Raw genomic sequence first — 21,380 nt, 5'->3', positions numbered from 1 at the left:
AGAGAAGAATTTAGTTTGGGAGGGATCTTTCAATAGAAGGTACTCTAAAGAGAAGATTTAAAATTGCTGGTAGATAATAGCTTTGGGACTAATGCAAGGATGTATTCAAGGATTTAAGATTTCATGTTCGGTGCAAACGTGTACATACTTCCAGGGAAAAGTTAAATTCCGTAGCAATATATGAAAATTCTTTAATTAGCTGGGGTTTCACATAAATATTCTCTTCCTTTGGAAGGCAGTTGTTTTTATAGCTGTGTGTTATTTTAGTATCATTTATCTCCAGATAAAGAGACCAGTATTATTTTGAGTATGTGTAATGGAAGTGAGGTTCATGGCTTGTCATTTGTGTTAACTTTTTAAAGAGTAAAAATTGGTCTGTATGAAGAAACTCATGTCTGTATTCCAAGTGTCATCTGAGTTTAGACTACATTAAGTCTCTTCATAGTCCTGACAGAGAATACGTGCTGTGATTTGTATTGGGAGACCGTGCTGTTGAGCTGTAATTTACTGTTTTTCTTTTGGTTTGGTGATGAAGTTGAGAAAAGTTAATTTTGTTTTCACTTGTGGTGTTACAAGCCTCTTGCATGTGTAGAAGAAATCAACTTCTCACAGCAAGTAAACCAGAATTTCTCAGCACTGAAGTAATAAGTAATTTAAGTGTGATACATCTTTGTAAAAAATCAAACTGTAAAAGGAAAATTTAAAACCTTGTGAAGTACTGTATTTGTATTCCACATCTGTGAAACTAGCCTGTCTTCTCTTGTTCTTTGAGAAGTCTGTGGTGCGTTTGATTAGTAAAAGTAGTTATAACTGGAGATGTAACATTTCTCTTGTGTTTGCTAGTAATTTAATGCTATGTTAAACATTAGGATGCTTTGGCAGATAAATACAACCTAACAAGGTACCAGACAGATTTATGTTTTTTTAGTACTAGAAGAGAAATCTTTGTTTCTTGCCCTTCAGCACTGTAGCAAGTGTCGTTCCAGTTGTTCAGAATCACATCTGTGTGGCAAATATACAGTTAAATTTAAATTTGTGACAAAACCATACTCTCTAGGTAAACAGGATTTCTGATACTGTTATTTGAGAGCAAGATTTACTGTTTTAACTAAAAACTAGGCTAACTAGTTTAACTAAATATGACAGGCGTTGCAGTGCTAATTGCAATAATATGAAATGAGATTTCATCTTGAAGCTGGCTAGTTACTTCTCATTATTAGTATTTTTTAATCTAATACCTTTTTTTAAGTATAGCTTAGAGGAGTCTAGCTACAATTAAGCTATGGTTCTGTCAGCACTGGGCTCATTCTTCTTTCAAAAAAAAAGTCTAATGCTTGCAAACAGCTGCATTAGAAAGATTAATGGGAACTAATAGAATGTTGTTTATGCTATGCTTAGTTTTGCCTATAGGATGTTATAAACTTCAGATCAGAATGGTTGTGATTACAAGTCGTGATAAAGCTTAAGTCATCAAAGAAAAATGATCAATGTTTTTTAGAGGGGAGGAGGGCAAAGGTATTTACCTTGGGCTCAGAGTTACTACGGGGAAATTGTGCCAACCAGGAAAGCTTGATGCTGTGCAGAACTGTGTCAGTTGTGAAGTTCACTAAGAATCTGATAAACCAACAAATAACCTATGTAAAGCAACAGCAGTGTTGCAGAGCCGCTGTCTAGGGTAGCTGAAAGGGAAAACTGTTCTGATGGTCAGTGATGTGTGATTTAACAGACATGGAAAAAAGGCTGCTCTTGGCTGCCTCTGTTTTCATGTACCACTTTTAAAATCTGTTCTACAATATGTCATATATTGTGCTTTCTGTAATATTGAAAGTTTGGGGGCAAAATTGTGAAAGAAATACAAATATATGAACGTCAAAATTAAGAATTTTTCTTTACCATGATGATTACATGCACTGTCCGAAGGTGGTTTATTCTTTATAGCATGTTAACCATTATATCTGTGATGAGGGCAGTATATGCTGCTTTGAGGTGCTGCTTTAAATTCAGGTAGTGGCAGAAGACATTCAAGTGTTCTGTTTTCATGGGGAAGCATACACATATGCAAACCACTGGAATGCTTTATTTAACTATATAAAGATTGCTAATTACAATTAATGTAAGAATATATGCATTCTCCATGATGGAAGATAGCAAGATCTATTTACAGAAGTTCCTGCTTGATCTATGAAACTACGTAGGTAAGAAATTGCAGAAAAACCTCCAGAAAAGCTTCCCAGAGAAGGAGGCTGACAGTAGAATAGTGCTCTTTTGCAAATGCAGCAATCTTGGAAAATGTCCCCTCAAAGCATGACAGAAAGTTTTCTTGATGCCATGATAAAGTGTGAAATTTAAAGAGAATACTATATGAGAGTCCTGTGTGGGAGAAACGGTTATGTAATTATATAAAGTTTAGAGATGGTTGTGGCTTTAAAATTGCTGGATATGCAGTAGCTGCACAAATCTAGCTAAACTAAAGGGAATTCTGGTAAAATGAAACCATGTGTTTAACAAAAGAAATCCTGCAGCATGTATGATATTTGCAGAATTTCCCCATTAGAATGGGAAGAGCATCTCTAGAACTATTGTCTGTAGTAATTGTTAAAGGAATACATTGCTGTATGTGTGTTTGGGGGATTTTTCTCAGGACAGAGTGACTGTCGGTTTCTGTTACCTGATTATGGCTGGTGATTAAAAAATGGTCAGATATCAGTAATCCATGACAAAAAAAAACATTTAGTCATTTTTTAATTTTATTTTTTTTTCCCACTTGGTTTGTATGCTGATGACTAGAAACGTGTTGAATCTGGAGTGTTTCAGAGTACATATGAGATTGGAATCTGTAAATGAGGTGGCATGGACTACCTCGTAATGCCCTGCAGCGTTACTGTAACCATGAAGCTCGTTACCTCTGGAGACCAACTTTAGAGAGAACTGGATTAGGATAATCTTCTCTTTTATATGAGAAGTCAGTCTTCCCTTTTTACCACTACACTTCTGATGTCTGGCAGCACCTGAGCTCTAAATATTCTTAATAGTCTATCTAGGCCATAAACTTGAAAAGAAGCTTGTGTGGCAGAAGTCTGGCCTGGCGAGGCTTGCTGTGTCATCTGACCCCAGCTTTGACCAGAAAGATCTGATTCCATAGTTTCTGTAGAATTTTAATAGCTGTGTGCATCTTCCAGAGAGCTATTTGTGAGCCATTTGCAAAGCACAAATCCCAGTCCTGCAAATTCTAAGAGCAGAGATTTTGAATGTTGGTGCATCGACAGCCTGAAATGTATTTAAAAAAAATAATTTCAATAGGTTTTTCTTTATGTATGTTAATATCATTCTACTGTGTTCAAATTATTAGTAAAATTGTGTCTTTTTAATAGTTTGCGAGAGAATCTTTCAGTGAAGTCAGTTAAAGAAGCAGAGAAGAAACTTCGCCATCTGCTTGCAGACTTGCCACTTCCACCTGAGTTGCCTGGAGGAGCTGACTTATCCAAAAGTCCTGAAGAAAAGAAACCAGCAGTTCAGTTACACAGCAAGAGAAGACCAAAGTATGTTTATTATATTTTTTTCTAAAGCCTATGAAGCAAGTAGAAGTGATAATAGTTTCTTTAAAATATATTATTTTCAAAAGAATTCTGCTTTTATTGACTTTTTTGATATTTATGAGACTTGACTCAAACTGTGTGGTTTATTGTCACTTAATGTTAGTAAGCCAGTTATCTAACAATGTCTCATAAAAATTTAATGTTGAGGGTTTTTTCAAAGTTAAGACAATCCTTAGGTATATTAGCTGTATTCTTACAAGTGTTTGTTGTTTTCTAGAATATGTGGACCACGACATGGTGAAACAAAAGAAAAAGAAATAGACTGGGGAAAGCGCTGTGTAGATAAATTTGATATCATTGGTATTATTGGTGAAGGCACTTATGGGCAAGTTTACAAAGCCAGAGATAAAGACACGGGTAAGTTTAAAAAAGTAAATGTAATCCTGCAATTCCAAAGCAAACAGGCTATTTTGGTTTTGTTTTTACATTTAGAAAAATTTCTGGTATTCTGCCCTCTAATGTTTGGAAAGTTTTTAGTAGTTGGTTTCTTTAGTTTTAAATCTAGCATTTGTCTAAATCAGAAATTATTTTTTTGCTGCCTTGAAAAATAATTTATCTGTAAAGTTGTGGATGAAAGCAAGCTGAGCAGTCTTAATTTCTAATTTTTATTTCTTGCGTTTTGACACTGCACACAGTTGAGCTTGTGAAGAAGAGAGGTTAAATACTGTAGGAAAACAAAATGGCACCCTAGACAGGTTGACAAAGGATAATGAAGTTTGTAAAGGCATGTAAGGGTGAAAGAAGCTATAGGTGAGATTTAGCCATTTTTCTTCTTTGTACTCCAACAGTCATTAGCTGATAGTAGGAAGAGAATGTGCCTCTGTGCAACGCAGCCCTGAAGTGTTGCATAATGGGTATTTTTCTTGCAGTATAACTGACTTTACAACAGTGACATAATTTTTAAATTTCATGTTAAACGATTGCTCGGATGAGCAAGCAGTCACCACTATGATATGAGTGTTGTTACTACTTCTAAATAGATAATGCACTGAAATCAGTTCTTCGTATGTGCTGTGTGTTGCTTGATCATTTTATGTTCAATTAGTCTGTGGCTGCTTGTCCTTCTGGTTTATTTGTGCATGCTTTGAATGCTGGATAATTTTCTGCTTCAGCAGTAAGTGAATCACACAGGATCACATACCAGCCTCAGTTCCTTCTTTCTGATCTCCAGAAAATGAGCAGTGTAATTATAATTCCTTCTTCATTCTTCACCTGTGCTTGTTTCAGTTTGCAAACTTTAGTTCTTAAGTTGAACTGCCACAGATTTTATTTTTTACTTCTACCTTGGGAACCATTGCAAATCATCATTAGGAGCTTCTTGCTGCTCTCCTGGGATTCTGCTCTTTGCACATTTATCGTAACCATATTGCTTCTTTGGCAAGCTTCAGGTTATTTGTGTGTGGCAGTCATTTCTTAACCTCCCGTAGAAGTTGTCGCTGGCTATCTTTAACAGGTCCTTACAGTTATAGTACACCTTCCATTAGCTTTGGATTCAAATCCTGTGTGAAGAGTGGCGTTATGGCCTTTGAGATGCCTTATAACAAGCTGTGCAATGGGTTTTCAAAGCAAGTGGATGTTGTGTCATACTGGAATGTGATCTACTGTGTGTATATCATATACACGGGTGTAGGATAAGTTGTTTTTAGAGCTAACAAATATATCTGTGCTGTCAAGAAACTTCCCAGACACAGCAATAAACTTCCAAGAACAAAATGGTTGAGCTGGCATACAGTCTTCAGATATCCTTCATCATGAGTAGGTCATGCTCCTGCTGTTTTGCAGAGTCCAGCTTTATCCAGCCCAGCCTGCAGTAAAATAATAAGGAAAATTTCTCCTCACTGTTAACATGGCAGTGACACTTCTGCTTGTAGAAAGTATACTGATGTATTTGAGAACTCTCTGCTAATCTTTCTTATATCTTGAACTATGTAGTATTTCTGGCTAGATATGTGTTCTGACCCGTGGTGATGTAGTAGTAAGAAATCCAGAGCAGATATAGGCCTCTGTCTCTAAAGCTGCTGTTGATAATCACTCTTCATATGGGGGTTTATTGGCAGACTTGGTGTGGAATATCAGGGCATAGGTGAGTGAGCTACTCAGGAGGAAGAAGACAGGCCTTACAGTGGGTAGCTGATAATTCTTATTTACAGTTTTGCTTCTCCATGTGACTGTTTCCCAACAATGGTTAATTCTGTTTCCATTCAGCATGGTATTTGGTGCAAGCATCAAAATACTGTTTAATCCATTCAGAAATAATAACAAATGGAAAAGGTTTTGAAAGCAAACGAGCAAACTCAATACTAAATCCCATAGTTTGGTTGCTAATCTTAATGTTTTTTATTTAAATTTTGTCTTAGGGGAAATGGTGGCACTAAAGAAAGTACGTCTGGATAATGAAAAGGAAGGGTTTCCAATTACAGCTATTCGGGAGATTAAGATTCTTCGACAGCTTAATCACCAAAGCATTATCAACATGAAGGAAATAGTGACAGATAAGGAAGATGCTTTGGACTTCAAGAAGGACAAAGGTAAGTACACTAACACGGGCGTAGCCCTTTCTGGTCCTGTTCTTGGTAGGGCAGTCTGATACACTGGACTATGTTTGCAAATCATGATGCTTGACAAGGGGGTTTAATTTTTATTTAGTTACTAATAGAAATCCTTTAACTCAGCTATGTCTTTTGCTCATAGAAACATTTCTGAAAATATTTTGTGGGATACAAAAAACTTATTACTTGATTCCAGTTCTGCTGGAGAGGAACACGTTTCACTCCTTGACACTCACGGATTAGGGAGCCCACCAACAACAGGAAGCTCTTAATTGTGAGCTTTTTTAGCCTTTTATTTTCCTTGTAGTATTTGTCATATAATTTAAAGTATAGTAGGCTCAATGCTGAAGAGATGTTTTTCATTGTAGGCCTTGGTTTTATTTGAATTGTGCTTCAGTTATTTTCATAATTGGGCATATGTATCTTGAAGGCTAGAAGAAGGATACATGAAAAAAAAAAAGCAGTATTTGTGTGGTGGTGGTGTTTTTCCTCAAATAGAAGGCATGCAGACCTTTATGCTTGGTTCCTTCAGTGTTAAGCCTGGCTTGTTTGAGTTACTGTAGCCTCATTAGCCTAGAGATGAGAGATCAATCATGCAGAGTAGAAATCATGCAGTGTTGTTGCTTGGTACTTTTGATATTGGAGTGGTCATTTTGTCTTTGGAGGCCATTTCCTTTTAGGTTCAAGTCTTATAAACCTATCATTTTGGGGTACTTTAGTGTCTTGTGGGCAGTTTGATACATGGTTTGGCTGAGGAGGGTGTTTGGAATGTGGTACCTGTGGTGCTTCCTGAGTTTCTATACAGCATGTCCATCACCAGTGGGTCCAAACTGCTGTATGTACTGCATAGCCAGCAGAAACACCAGCTGATGTGATGAGTCAGAAGATGGCTGTCAAAATTAAGCAGGAACTAGTTTGTGTTTTTTTCTACCATCTTTAGAAAGTATAATACCTTGAAGGGTATACAGCACTGACAGGGTTTTTTATTGTCTATAAAAGTAGAAAGCATCTAGCAAAAGTTTAAATATGTGCAGGTTCAGTGGTCAGCACCCACTCTGAACCCTGACAGTCTCCAACAGCCAGTTTAGGCTTTTCATGTGAATCTTGTACTGAGTTTTAATTAGGTCTAACCCACTTGGCTAATGAGACCACACTGAGCCTTGACTTAATACTTAATGACTCATTAGTTAATTTTCTCCCTTTCTGTTTGGTGCCATGTCTAGGATTGAATTGTAAATTTTTTTGGTGTACTTCAAACTGTGTCTCATTAATTTCAAAAGGGTTTTTTTGTCAAAGTCTGTATTTGTGCTTTTAATATTGCTTTCAATTTAATTTCTCGTTCTTATTTAACAGCGTGTTAAAAAAATAATTTTTCAGAAAATCTGCAAGAGGGAGGGGCTTCTCTGGAGATGCTAGAATAAAATTAGTTTCTGATAGTCTCTTGAAAGCAGTAGCATGATAACGAGACTGTGCTATTATGATTTGTCTGTGGAAATATGGAAGTGTGTTGTTTTGGTTTTTTTTTTCCCAAGCACGGCATTCTGTATTTCTCTAATGAGTAGTTCATTGTGAGATGGGGATTTATAGCTCAGACACTGTGGCCAAATTGTAGTCTATGCAGGGAACAAATGCAAGCAGTCGGAAGTTTGGTCATTTTCATGGTAAACCACTGCAAACACAAAAGTAGGCTGCTTGGCTTAAAAAGGAACCATTATAAAAGTGGTAGTGATGTCTTGCTCAGGCAGAGCTTAGAGTAGAAGCAAAGTCTTTTGCCCTCTGGTGAACATGCTTATGCTTAACGTATATTATATGCTTATCTTAGCTTTGAAACACAGCTTGTACAAAACCCTGCTGATACCCCATTTGTAAAAGTAGGGAATGAGAACACTTCTAGCAACACATGTTCCTCTAGTTAATATGAATAAAGTTAATTTTGTGTCTAAGGACACCTATCATATCCTGACCTATTACTCATTTACTTACTCACTTAAGGTTTTTTTTTTGTTGGATCTCAGTAGTTTAAAATGCAGTGAATTTAGTTTTCTGATGCTTGTGTAAATATTGGGCATACTTTGTACAGTACTTGTTTTAAGGATGCTTTTTAAGATAGTAACATTAGCCTGCAAACCAGCAATGACTTGGCTTGTACAGGTTTGTCCTGATACTTTGAGCTGTGCTACATGTTTATAAGTGATATAATCCTATGTCTTCCAAACTTTTGAGTATCTGACTTGTCTGTATTTTCAACAGCGTTTTGAAGAAAGTGGAAGAAAAGTGTATCTGTGTTTTATCCTGGCCAGTTTAGGGTGTAATTTTGACGATAGGAATATCTTTAGTAGGTAGGATTGGGTTTATTGTTTCTCAACCAACCATTAGAAAAAGAAATGTTAACATGAGAGCAGTGTTGCACATATGTTACAAGGGTATTTCCATCAGTGGAAGTACAGCTCGTCAGACACCACAACTGTTTGTACAGGTTGGACAGATACACAGCTGAGTGTGTGGTACAAGGGTCTGCTATACTGAAGGTCTGAAGTCTTTACTTTTGCAGTCTTCATTATGTACGAGACATGCTTGGTGATAAAGCTGGAGAAGGGTATTACTCACTACTAATTGTTAGTGTAACATCTCGGTTCTGAGGCACAGTCCTGCCAGGTACAATGTGTATGTTGGGTGTGGCGAGAAGGAATATCCATTTTGTGTGTTTCTCATGTAGGCTTTTCTCCCCTACCTGTCATTCAGAGAGAGATAGGTGAACACACACAGGCTTGGGGATGGGAACACATGACTTGTGGTTTGTATTCCATCTTGTGTGTGTATCTGTGTAACGGCTGACTTAACAGTATGGCCAGCACGCTTTTTTTAAAACCTCCTCTGCTCTCGGAACATAAAGCCTCCTTTGACTTGATAACACCAATGAGCTATAGTTTCCATTCAGTTTTTTGCTAAAATCTCAGAACTTTGTTTATTTTTGTTGAAAATATTCTCTTCTAGTGAGACAGTGCAGGAGCAGTTGTGGGTGTCAGTCTTTGACAGTAGTAGAAGCAGCCTGACACTGCTGGTGCTTACGACCAAGTCTGCTGGCAACCAAACTTTCCTTTGCTTTTCCCTTTTGTTTGCTTCATAGCAGTTCAAATTAATTGGAGTTCATGTTCATGAACTTCAGTTTATGTCCTTTTGGGGCAGAGTTTAGAGCAGGAGGATTGTACTTTGCAGAAGCTCTTAATCTTCTCTTAGTGGTGGTTTTTTTTGTCTGAGAAAGTTTGTGAGACGTTCTCTGTGCCACAGTAATTGAAGAAAACAAGATTTAGAACAGAAGTTGAAAGCAAAGAGCTATTTCCTAGGTATATTCAAATCTGTATACCTCTCAAGCTAAGTTAGTTGAGCCACTTCATCAGTTATGAAGTTAATCACTGGAAAAAAGGTCCTTCTTCCTTTGGGCTCTTGTCAGCTCTGGTTTGTTTTCTCAGTGAGTCTCTCATTTATATGACTTGGGTGTCTCTCTCTTTTCTTTGGTCACCTGAGATGGTCCTTCAGTTCCCAGTTGCCTCTTTACCAGCTAGAAACTGTTTGCAAGTGCTCAACAGTCTAGCTATGGGACTGCCATGATCTCTCTTTACTAAACACATGGAGAGTGCCTGGCTTTTATTGCTGTGGATGTAAAACCAGTAGGTGTACTGACTGACACCTCTTCCTCCCTTTGACTGGAAGAGTCTTTTTTAATTGCTAACCTGAGGGGGGGTGTAAAACTTTGCATGGGAGACTAACAAAAAAGATCTGGTTAGCATTGTGTGGATTATCTGTTTGGATGATGTGTGTATGTATGTTTCTGTTCTTCATTTTAAGATCTAAATTTACTTTAGATTAAATTTTTAATTGATCTGCAGTACAAATTAACAAACCTTTTTAGGCATGAAGTCGTTATTTATCTTGACAGTGCTGTAGTACACGGTCAAAAGGACACCAAGTCTGTGGTCCATTGTAGTAGGAGTAGCAGGTTAATTTCTCACAGCCATCAAGGAGTACTTTGTCTGAAAGCTTGTGGTTTAGAAGGATTCTGTGACAGCAATCTCTCATCAGAGAGTACTTCACTACAGGGTTCCTTCTCTACCTGTATCATAGCTAGGTTTATCTGGGTTTCCTGGGAAGTTGAGTAAAACCAAACTGATCTGAATTTCAGAAATCTCTAATGATTTACAGCTTGTCTTGCTGCTCCCGAAATAGCAGTTAGAAAATTCCTACCCAGATGTTTTTCATGCTACAGCAAAGTTATCGGGAAAAGTATGACTTCTTGAGTGGTGCTTCCTGTTTGTGTGTGCTGTCCTGAACTCTGGTCTGGAATGAGTACAGATTCTAATTGTGTGGCTTTTCAATTTGATCCATGTTATGGCAAAATAAGAAAAATTCCTGATTATTAATCAAAGATTTCTGATATGTTTGGTTTACTTTTCCTTCGCTTTAAGTTTTTTGTTTGGTTTCTTGAACAAAAAACTTGTTGGGTGATGAATCAAGGACAGTATTTACTCCCAGGGCTCATTCCCTTGGCTGGTACCCCTATTTCAGAACATGTTTCCATGTACATGGAGTTTGGGTTGGCTTTGTTTCAATAGGAGAATGCAACTGAACTTGCAATGGGAGAATCCCGCTGTCATCAAATAAAAACTTAACATTGAGTGACAATGTAAAAAAAAAAAAAAAAAAAAGTTTAATGAAACCAGAACCTTCCCCCTCCTTTTTGTCTCAAACAGTAAGTTTTGTGATAATCTAAATGGAAAAATGAGTATAGCAGTGATGCTTTCTTTAGTCTTAAGGTGATTAATTCAGTGGCTGTGCCTTTATTTGTTGTTTCACAAAATAAACGAAAATAGGTTTGTAAAAGCTGAGTAGAAAGAAAAGATGAATGTCTGTTTAAGGGACTTTAAGGAATTTAAATGTAAGGAAATTCAAGGAACTGCTGGACAGTTTCTTCTTTAGTTTTCAAGCTCTGTTTGATAAAATTCTGTTTAAAACTGTCTTGGAATATCATGAGTACCAGAAGGGAAATGGAAGAGTTAAATATAATCCAATTAGTTTTAATCAATCAAGGGGGGGGAAAATAACCTATGTTTGCAAAGAAGAAGCTGGGGAGGCTTTTAGCAAAATGAAAGTCTGATGGAGTCTCATTCTGAACAGTGAGTAACAGAACAAAATGTTGAAAACCTGTTCAACAACTCAGCATTGTACATACCATGCACTGAATGAGGCAGGGTTCCTTTGGGTTTTTTTAAGCATTTTTTGTATTTCAAGATGCTACTGTAATGCATTTATACAAGGATTGAATTAAAATTTCCACATAAGGCACTTCTGGTCTCCCGGTTCCTCTGATCTGTATCTAATCAGATATTTTGAGAGACCCCAAACACCTTCCCTGTGACATTACGTTGGGAAAAATATTTGCTTAAAAGCTGTCATCTGTGTAGGCTTTGGATCATTCTCCCCTGCTGCTCCCCAGCCCAAAGCACTTGTATTTTACTTTGGGACTAAATATGTAACTTGATGTCCTGCTTTGTTGGATCTGTGTGATTTGATGGCGATCCAAAAAAGTTCAGAGTCTGCTTATGTCACAGAAATGCAAAGTATGTTTTGTTAGTTTTTTTGGCCCCTCAGAAAATCCTTTGTTTATTACAGATCATCAGTGCCATGTTTGTTGAGTTATCCATTTTGTATGCATAGCTTTACAGCATTATACCCCAGCCCATTTTGTGTTTTGGTGAAGAAAACTGATACTGTTAGAGCTGCATGACTTGAAATACATGAACAGGAGGAGGAGATGTGTTAATCCTTTAATTATTCTGAACTACTATCTCACTTTTTCACCCTTATTAAACCTAACTGACAAAATGGTCAAAAAGATGAATTTTTCTGAGTGCAAACAAAAGGAGTAAGGCAAGGATTGTTTCCATCCATGTGAGTCTCCTTTATTGTGTACCTCCCTAACAGATTCAGCTGCTCTCTCTTATCCCATATTCAGAAGCAGGCAATATTACTGCTGTTCCAGCTGCTGCTCCATCAACCTGCAGTGACATTAAGGTTTCTTATTATCCCAGCAGATGAAGGAATGGAGATGAGCTGCGTGGCATTAGCAAAGGAAATGGGGCACCCAAGACATAAACCCCCCTGTTAGTGCTTTGTTGCAGCATGTGGAAATGGACTGTAGGCTGCCCCCCACCCCACAGGTACTTACTTATTGGGAAGTGCAGGTCTTTAACATAACAGCAGTAAAGATGAGTAATGTTAAGGTCAAGTAGGTAGTTCAGGGTTCATTTGAATTGCATGCACTTCACTGTAACAGAGCTTTAGGGGTTTTTATGACACTGCTTCCAGAAATGTGGATATTGGGCAAAGCTAATATGAAACAAAGGGTCACTTTAAAATGTTAAGTTCCAAGTTATCAAACATCTTGGCCTCATAAAGGAAAGAATGATTTTTTTTCTCTTATGTTTTCCTTTTTGAGAAATGGATATTTGTGTGGCATTTGTTCTGAGTGAACTAAAGGCTGCTGTAAACTCTAACTTGGACGATGCTGTAGTAAGCAGACTTCTGCCTGTGTGTAGTTCACTTGTGTTGTCTTCTATGACTGTTTTCTTCTTCCTGAATAGCTGTAGCTTTACCTGTTAAGAAGGATCAGATCCTGCAATCTGATGAAAAGCAATGGAGATTTGAAATGGTCAAGTGCAATAAAGTAACTGCTTTGTTGACAGGAACTGTAGATCTATCAGAAAAGGGCACCACCCTTGTCTAGAAATACACCAACACTTCAGTTTGCTTGATACCTTTTTTTGCAGCTACAATCACTTCCAAATACAGTTTGAGTAATACTGAAAATCAGGTTTTAACAGCTAGACTGCCAAGGCTAGTAGACTAGTTTTAATAATTTCTCATAACCAATGAAGAAGATTCACCTTTGATCACTTTTATTTTTAACACAAATTCTAACATTGTATAATATGTAGGTGGTAAATAGGCAGTAATGCACAAGTGCAATGGATACGTGCATTTGCTGTTACTCTGATATGGAAGGAATATTTAGTTTATACTGTTCTAGTGTATGTTTCTTAATGAGGGTTGCAGAGAATATAAATAATTGGATGTCATCTCCCAGGTACTTCTCTTTTATTTATGAATTGTCTCCACTGTTGTCAGCTTTCCTTCTTGCATGAGGGTACTGATTGTGATTGTTGGTTATAAATAGTGGTAAAAAATCCCAGGAGCTAGTGGCAGAGCAGGAAATTGCTCAAGGCATGGAGCCTACTTTGCATATAAACAAGAAGACTGTGTTCAGCTGTTCTCATTAGGCAGGTCTACAGTCCCACTGACCCTTCCCAGTCTTCCTCCTTGTCATGTACACACAGAGTGTAACCTACTGCCATGCCAGAGTTAACTTTCCTTTGTATTCCAGAGCAGGAAGATCCCGAGATCATTGGTATTTCAATTTTGTTGAGCTGACATCCTCTGAAGGGCGTATCTAGAATATTCTGGCACTGCAGCATTAATATCAGGTGGTTTGTTTCAAGGCATTTTAAAATATGTCATGGCTCATACTTCAGCAGTTGCCAGTGAGGTAGCCCTAACACCAGAGGAGCCTCTGTACTTTTGCCATGCTGAACTGGTGAACTGCATTGGTGAACTCAGTTATGCAAATAGTAACAGAGCAGACTTTTGGTTCTTTATGGCTTGTAATACTTCCTCCTTTCCTTTTGAAGTGGTGGGATTGGGTTGTACCTGCTCGATTTACCTCCTGCTCCACCTCTTCTGTAGACACCAACAGGGCTATGTTATGACCAGTGTTTTGCTTCCTCAGTACAACATACGACAGGACAAAAGTGACCTAACTTAAAAAGTAGGAACTCCTGAGTGTCTTATGCAATGGCCTGTGGTTTAGCTGCTCTACGCTGATCTTTGTTGCAAGTTTAACTCTTACTGTATGAGTAATCTTTTTTCTGTTTGTTAAACAGCAGATGGATTTAGCACTCTTTTCCCTTTTCAGCTACTATGCAAGAAAACAAGTCAGTTCATTAGAATTTGGCTCTGTGTGTGTGTGCATTCTGGTGAACTGACTTCTCATTACTGCTCCAAGACTTTCACTAACTTCTGAATGGAAACTTCTTATTTAGGAACTAGAACCCGTAATGAGTTCTTGCTGGGCAGAAGCTATTTGTACTTTGAAATCTTTTTGGGGGAGGCTTTTGAAAATGGAAGGTAGACAGACTCACTCGAATGTGGTTTCTGCATTGCCACCAGTGCTTTGCAGGGACTGCACTGTCGTTGCCTCGGAGGTAAGAGGGGGAAGAGTTAAGTACTAAAAAGTAGATCATACTGGGAGTGGTTGAGCTGGAGATTGGTTATTGCTGTTTCTGAAGCTCTCAGCACTTTTCATCTTTAAGAACACTTATATATATATATATCTCAAAGAGCCTTGGCTTTAATAACTTTATTTGTGGAATTACACAGGCTAATGTGAGATAAGACCAGATTCTATTATGCTTAATGTATGTAGTGGCAACTTGGAATATGAACTCCATCTTTGCAGAGCTGCTGTTGCTAGTAGGTTAGTTCTGCTTCCTTGTTTTGTCTTTTAGGTATTTTTAGTCTGAGAAAGGGAAGGCTTATTTCTGACCCAATTCCACACTGAAAGCTTGAAAAACTCAAGTCATCAAATCACGGCAGATGAACTGGTGCTGTACATATTTGTTTCTAGATTTTCTCCCAAAGTTTACGTAGGGAATATTAGCTCAGTTAATTTTTCTTTTAATAAAATGGATGGAGACTGAGAGCCTCGGGGAGAGTACATGTCCATCTAGATTAAAGCACCATGTGGTAGCATTATATTTGTTTTCACAAACATTTGACTAGTATAATTGTTTACATGGAAAAGCAATTTTATGAAAACATTTTACCGCACTATATTTCATTGCTGATATTGGACATGAGGTACAACTGTAAATATTGCAGAAAATGTAAACAGTTGTGTGAAAAATAATTCCAACTTTCAAAAGTAGGGAGCAGCAATGCTTTGGACTGCTTTTAAATCAATTTGCCTCTCTCTGTTTCTCCTACCCTCTCTCTTCCTTTTCCTAGGTGCATTTTACCTGGTATTTGAATATATGGACCATGACTTGATGGGACTGCTGGAATCTGGTTTGGTTCATTTTAATGAAAATCATATTAAATCTTTTATGAGACAGCTGATGGAGGGCTTGGCCTATTGTCATAAGAAGAACTTTTTGCACAGAGATATCAAATGTTCAAATATTCTACTGAATAATAGGTATGGATAATACTTAAAGCATGTAAAAAATATTGTATGTTAACAACATCTTTAAAACTTTCTTTTAATCTCCACAGTTCACCTGCTCTAAGCCATTAGCAAAACTTTTTTTGAGATTGCCTAGTTTCTTTAAAATCGTTTGTAAAATTCTAATCTGGTAATATTACTGTTGAATGCTGGATCCTGCAATTGTTTGTTTATCTGTGTTAAAACAGCAGGATTAAAAGTTGAATCTTTCAGGTCAGTATGGGGGAAAATTATCTGAGTTAAAATACATTAAAACAGAATTTTAGGACATAAATGTTTGGTGTGTATTCTTTTTGCCATCTCGAGGTGTGGCTAGGCTGGTTCTTCATGACATACTTCTGAGGTCCTTGTCTTCATCACTCAGGATAATGCTTTAAAAGAATATTCAATCAGGCATGTTAAAACATGCTTTGGCTTGCAGTTACAGCTATAATCAAATGGGGAGAAGAACTTGTTTCTTACTTTAACCACTTGTAATTACAAATCAGATTAGTAAACAGGCTTTTGTTCAGTGTGCAACAGCAGCACATAAAAAGCCTGTGTGAAGATAGCGGATAACTTCAGTACAGAACTGTTGTTCATCAAATCCAGCAGGATTAAAACGAGGGAGCAACTGTAAGAGCGAGGTGTATAACAGCCAAAGGGAGTATCTTCACAGAGCACGTAGTCAGCTTCTGGGATTTGTTGTCACAGGAGGTTTTCCAGGTAGTGTCGGGATATTCAAAAAGATGAGACACGTTCATGGACAGGATCATTAATACCTTCTAAAGGGAATAGACAGGAATATCTGTTTTAACATCCTTAACACGATGATTGTGTGTGGTGGTTAAGCACAAGGAAGATGAGCCCCAAAGTGAGCAGGTTCACATGTTCTCCATAAAAAATCTACTGCTGCTGTTGGAGACAAAATGGATTAAGGGCCTCTCTTGGTAGGGCTCTAGCTTTGTCCTAGCTTTCTCCAAATTAAATTTTCCACTTTTTCCTCATTTTTTTCCTTATTACAAACTAATGTTAGACTATTTTCAGCTCTGTATTCCCACCACAGTCCTCCCAGATTATGATACAGACTCTTAAACAGATGTACACATGCCTCTACATCACTCACTGTGCCTACACCTAATCTTGCTTGCCTGCTCACCTCCCGTGGTGGTGCTGTGTCTGTGCACCTTTGGGAACTTAGAAGCTAAGGTGTAACCTGACAGTGGAGAAAAGTGCATTATGGTAGAGGTGGAGCTTTCTGTTGTACTGTGCTCTCTCCAGTCCTGGATACAGAGTGTTTTCCCCTAGGATATTTTTTGAGCATCGTTAGACATTTCCATGGGAAGAAGAAAAAGTTGATAGTCGATCTGAATAATTTTAAGCCAATGTTTCTGAAATCCCATTACCAGTTATAGCCTGAAGCTTAACACATGGATTATATATCTTTTAGATAGGCACCTTAAATGTCTTTGCTCAAAAATTCATTGATCTTCCACAAATACGGTCTCTGAGGAATAAGCATGTGAATCTGAGGGGGACCATTTCTTTGTTTGTGGGGGTTCTCCAAGTGTTTCAGCAATTCCAAGCACACATCTGAGGGGAAAAATGGAATGAAAACTATAACCTGTATATTTTATTATCACAAAGTGGTCATTCTTACACACATCAGCAAGTCTTGCCCTAATTTGATAAAATTTATTTGAAAGTGGCATTTGCATGTATTTGAAAGTGGCAGGAGTTTTAAAGCTCCTAAGTACAGAAAAACAAACCCCCCATGTAATGTTCCAACATTCTTTTCACACATTAGAGAAGCTTGCAGATAGCTTTCTGTTTTTACAGATGCTGGGGTCTTCTGGTCATTGAGCAGTGCCTTTTAGCTGTGGAAACTGCCAGGCAAGAGCTCTGTATCTTCTACTCTTCCCCTCATATATGGGAAAACTCAAGAAAGGAGTTAGGGGTTGTGTCATTCAGCAAGTTGGCTGCTGGCAAAAGTAGAAGCCCTTATCTTGTCGGTCACCCTGATTTAAAGGCTGTATTTAAAGTTTGCAGGAGCAGAATGGGACTTTGACAGCTTCCTAGAAGGAGGAAGTATGACTGGTGATAGCTGTTTGTTGTACGAATGCTTATGCTAGCAGTAAGGCTTGAGAAAATAGCAGTTTCCTCCCTCAGTTTTTTCCTGCAGGGTTACTGATTTGAATACAGTATACACCTAAATTTTGACTGACATCTGATGATGTAAATGCCATTTGATGAGCATACCTAATTTTGCTTACTCGCCTTTGCTATTCAGTAAGTTAGTGTATTTGATTACTGAAGAGAGGCATAGATTGTAAGGCATTGCCTCATTAATGTGGTTTGGTGAAGATCTGTTGCAGCTGTCTCAGTCTCAAAGTTCACCTGATTTTTGGGGAGGAAATCTAACGGGATTAACCACTAAATAATTCTCTGTTTTTTCCACCAGAGGGCAGATAAAGCTTGCAGATTTTGGGCTTGCTCGGCTGTACAACTCTGAAGAAAGGTAAGATATAATTATACTGTGAAAAAGCATTCTGAAGTTTAATCTTTTTCATAACTCTAATGAGGGCCAAAAGTCTGTTTTGTTTAGGGGAGATGTTATTGTACTGTAATGCAAGTAATTGCTTAGGAAATGGAAAGAAGTGCGTGTTGTCTTACACTGCATAAACCCACAAAACTCTCTGTGCAAGTGTATTGCTTTTCCAAGTGTTCCGGATAAATAACTGCTGAGAGTGGCCATATATTGATGGGAAATGAAGAGTTGCAGTCCCGAATAGGTTGCATCAATATGTAGGGTTTTACTATTGGTTTCTGGTCTTGTGAACCTAAAATATATTCTTTCTGTTGGTATACCTAGGAAAAGTTTATTTAGGGAAAGCAGAATTTTTTTGCTGAGACAAATTAGTATACAGTTTCTTTTCAAAAAGCATTACTTTTGTGTAAGAATTAACCTTAGTTTGAAGAGGTTCATTGTATTCTTTAGGCAGTCAGTGCTGTTGAATCTGCTGGAAACAGAGATACAAGTTTAAATAAAAGTTACTCTGAAACTTCTTGTGACTTATGCTTCTGTTGTTCTTGGCTTCGTTATGCTTGTACTCCAGGAAACAGGTGCACAGTTTTTATGATTCAGAACTTCAGTATTTATATTGTCATGTCATGTGTTTGTCATGTGGAACTGGATTTTCAACATTCAGGCTGAATGTTCATTTCACCAGTGTGTACACTGGGTGGTTGGATACAGAGAATATTTGCTACCTGAGCTTACTCTGATTTTTGCATGCCTAATTTGAGAAATAATACCCAGAATTTTAGCTTTAGGAGTTTATTGTTTTCTCAGAGCTCTGAGCTTGCTGTTGAACCTGATAGCATTAGTTTCACTGTCTTCTGAGCTGTTATTTCAGGAACGTATGCTTAAGTACAGTTATGAAAACTGATGAGTATAGTAGCAGGGTTAGATAATCTTAAGCAGCTGCTGGGTAATTAATTTTTGTTTTGGATGTACTTAAAAGGGATTGATGCCATCCTACCTTCTTATTTTAATATGCACCAAACTGACCTATTTTTTTTCCTCTTGTTTACCATGGGGTTTTTTTAATGTCTGTTTTAAAAATAATTTAAATTTTGCTTGTAAAAGTACCTGTTCATTAAGAATTAAATGATTGAAAGTTTAGTGTCTCTATAGTGCAAATAACAGATTTTACTATACACCACACAGCAACATTATTACACTGTTACACGTAAATGAAATAAAGATTAAAATGTAATTATGCTAGCTAATAGAATTGCTGGTTGAACTTGGGAGGATAATTAGAATCTCATTAGTAGATTTTAGACAATTCTTTTGTCATTCATTTTCCTTCTGAGTAGCTTCTGACCTGCAGTAACAGATGTAATTAATGTATACCAACAAATGTGTAATAGCTGCTGCTTTAAATTAATGTATTTTACATTTGTTTTACTGTTGGTTAGATTTTATATACTTTTCAAAAGAGTACAGAATTTAGTAGGAGCATAATGAGGAGGAAATAAAAATTTAACTTTAAATTCCCATTGTTGTTGTAGATGCGCTCCTTTAAATGTTATTCTGGTGTGTTTCATGTGTTGGAGTAGATGTGACAGATTGTGTAAGAAAACATCTGTTCAAATAAATAGCACTGTATACTAATATATAGGAGTGGTGTATCTGTAGAGAAAGTCCATACCATGTAAACATTTCATAGAGGAATGCCTGCTTTGGAGATAAATGTGATAAATGATGGGATTGTATCCAAAAACATACTACATTTTAAAAATGAATTGGGGAGTTTCTTAATGAAAAAAAGACTTGGATGATTTTGCAGAAATGATACCTGTACCACTGCGTATGTTGTAAGAGCTTGTTAGACTTTATGCTACAGTTGTTCAAACTCTGCACTTAATGTTACTCTGCTTTCTATTTGGGGTTACCTGGTGTTGGTAAGAGTGAATTACTAAAACGGAAAGAATTTTGGAGATCACTTTTAAGACAGCCTGGTTGAAACAAAACCAAAACCTAACAGCTGTTTTCTGCCTTCCAGTCTGAACTGTTGATGCTGTATCTCGGCCTGTCCGCTAAAAAAATGTGGAAATCCTTTCCTTAGTGTGAGAGTGGAAGGGATTATTCCCAGTGACCAAAATTTCTGGTTAGAGCTGTAGAGGATTAAAGATGTTGTGAAATATAGGAAGATGTTGGAAGCATTCCAGGCTTTGGGGCCAAAATTATTGAAGGAGCGTAGTTCAAGAAAAAGGCTTTGTCTATTTTGCTCCTACTTACAGAGGGGAAAGTGACTTTTTTTTCTTTACAAAACATTTGTAGAGGTCCTATATTCAGTATTTTAATAATCGATAGTTGCCCAGAAATTACCGGTTTTATCCAAGTAGGTCTTTCTGCTAAAATGACTAGCAATGTAATACAGTATTGCTATCTGAATAATAATTGAGATACAGGATTCACGTAGCACTGACGTGGCTGTGTGATTACTGTTTAGATCTTCAATCTGTCCTTTGATAGCCTTGGTCAGACGGTTGCATTTGCTTTTGTGCAGTTACAGCATTGCAGGACTAAAATTAGGAAAAGGGAGTGGAAGACTGTAGTGTTCTTAAACAGGACCACAGAAGTAAAGTCCTCAAAGTATCACTTTTTCAGAAATGAGATCATAGTAAAATGATAGTCCTCTCTTTTTCCTCCCCCCAACAGCCGACCATATACCAACAAAGTTATTACATTATGGTATCGGCCTCCTGAACTTCTGCTTGGAGAAGAAAGATACACGCCAGCTATCGATGTCTGGAGCTGTGGGTAAGAATTTGGTACAAAAGTGTAGCAGGCATAAAAAACAAGCCAAAAAGAAATCTGAAATGTTTCTATCAATCTGTATTGAAAGCCATAATGATGGAATTGTGCAAAACTGTTTTGCAGCTGCATCCTGGGTGAACTTTTTACAAAAAAGCCAATATTTCAAGCAAATCAAGAACTTGCTCAACTGGAACTTATAAGGTAACTTGCAAGCACCACCACATAGTAGGTGCCTATTAAACTGACAGGTTTCTTTTGTTAGTGTGAAAATCGGAGATAACGCCCTGTGAACATTTAGAAGTACTTGTTAGGGGCACGTAAAGCAAGTGACTTTTGCTTGGACATGGAGAAGGGTTTTCTTGAGTATTCTGTGATCCTAGCAAAGTACAGTTGAATAGTAAGAGGGGTTTTTTGTAGAGCAGCTGGAGTTGCCTGTTACTGAAGTTGTAAAGAGAGAGCGGTCAAAATGCCTGTTATTTTTTAAAATGATGTTACAACTTCTTTGCAGCAAATCAAAATGAAAACATGGACAATAATAAGGACAAGTGGGATTTGGGAGGATTAGGTATTTTGCATGCTACTGGCCTTGAGTT

At 37.4% G+C, this 21,380-nt stretch overlaps 1 protein-coding gene across 6 annotated transcripts in view; it reads left to right on the top strand.

The window, feature by feature from the left end:
• Nucleotides 1–21,380, top strand: part of CDK13 (cyclin dependent kinase 13) — a 49,735-nt gene that overhangs the window by 13,208 nt on the left and 15,147 nt on the right. For all 6 annotated transcript variants that reach the window (XM_074843282.1, XM_074843324.1, XM_074843318.1 and 3 more), the window contains exons 3-9: nucleotides 3,372–3,539; nucleotides 3,814–3,953; nucleotides 5,954–6,124; nucleotides 15,263–15,452; nucleotides 17,920–17,976; nucleotides 20,689–20,790; nucleotides 20,911–20,988. In XM_074843282.1, the coding sequence (XP_074699383.1) occupies nucleotides 3,372–3,539; nucleotides 3,814–3,953; nucleotides 5,954–6,124; nucleotides 15,263–15,452; nucleotides 17,920–17,976; nucleotides 20,689–20,790; nucleotides 20,911–20,988 (906 nt within the window). The remainder of the gene's footprint in view (nucleotides 1–3,371; nucleotides 3,540–3,813; nucleotides 3,954–5,953; nucleotides 6,125–15,262; nucleotides 15,453–17,919; nucleotides 17,977–20,688; nucleotides 20,791–20,910; nucleotides 20,989–21,380) is intronic.

The sequence above is a fragment of the Strix aluco genome, chromosome 1 (genome assembly GCF_031877795.1).
Source record: "Strix aluco isolate bStrAlu1 chromosome 1, bStrAlu1.hap1, whole genome shotgun sequence".
NCBI lineage: Eukaryota > Metazoa > Chordata > Aves > Strigiformes > Strigidae > Strix > Strix aluco.
Note: the sequence above shows the minus strand (reverse complement) of the source record. Positions and strands in the feature narration are given on the sequence as shown.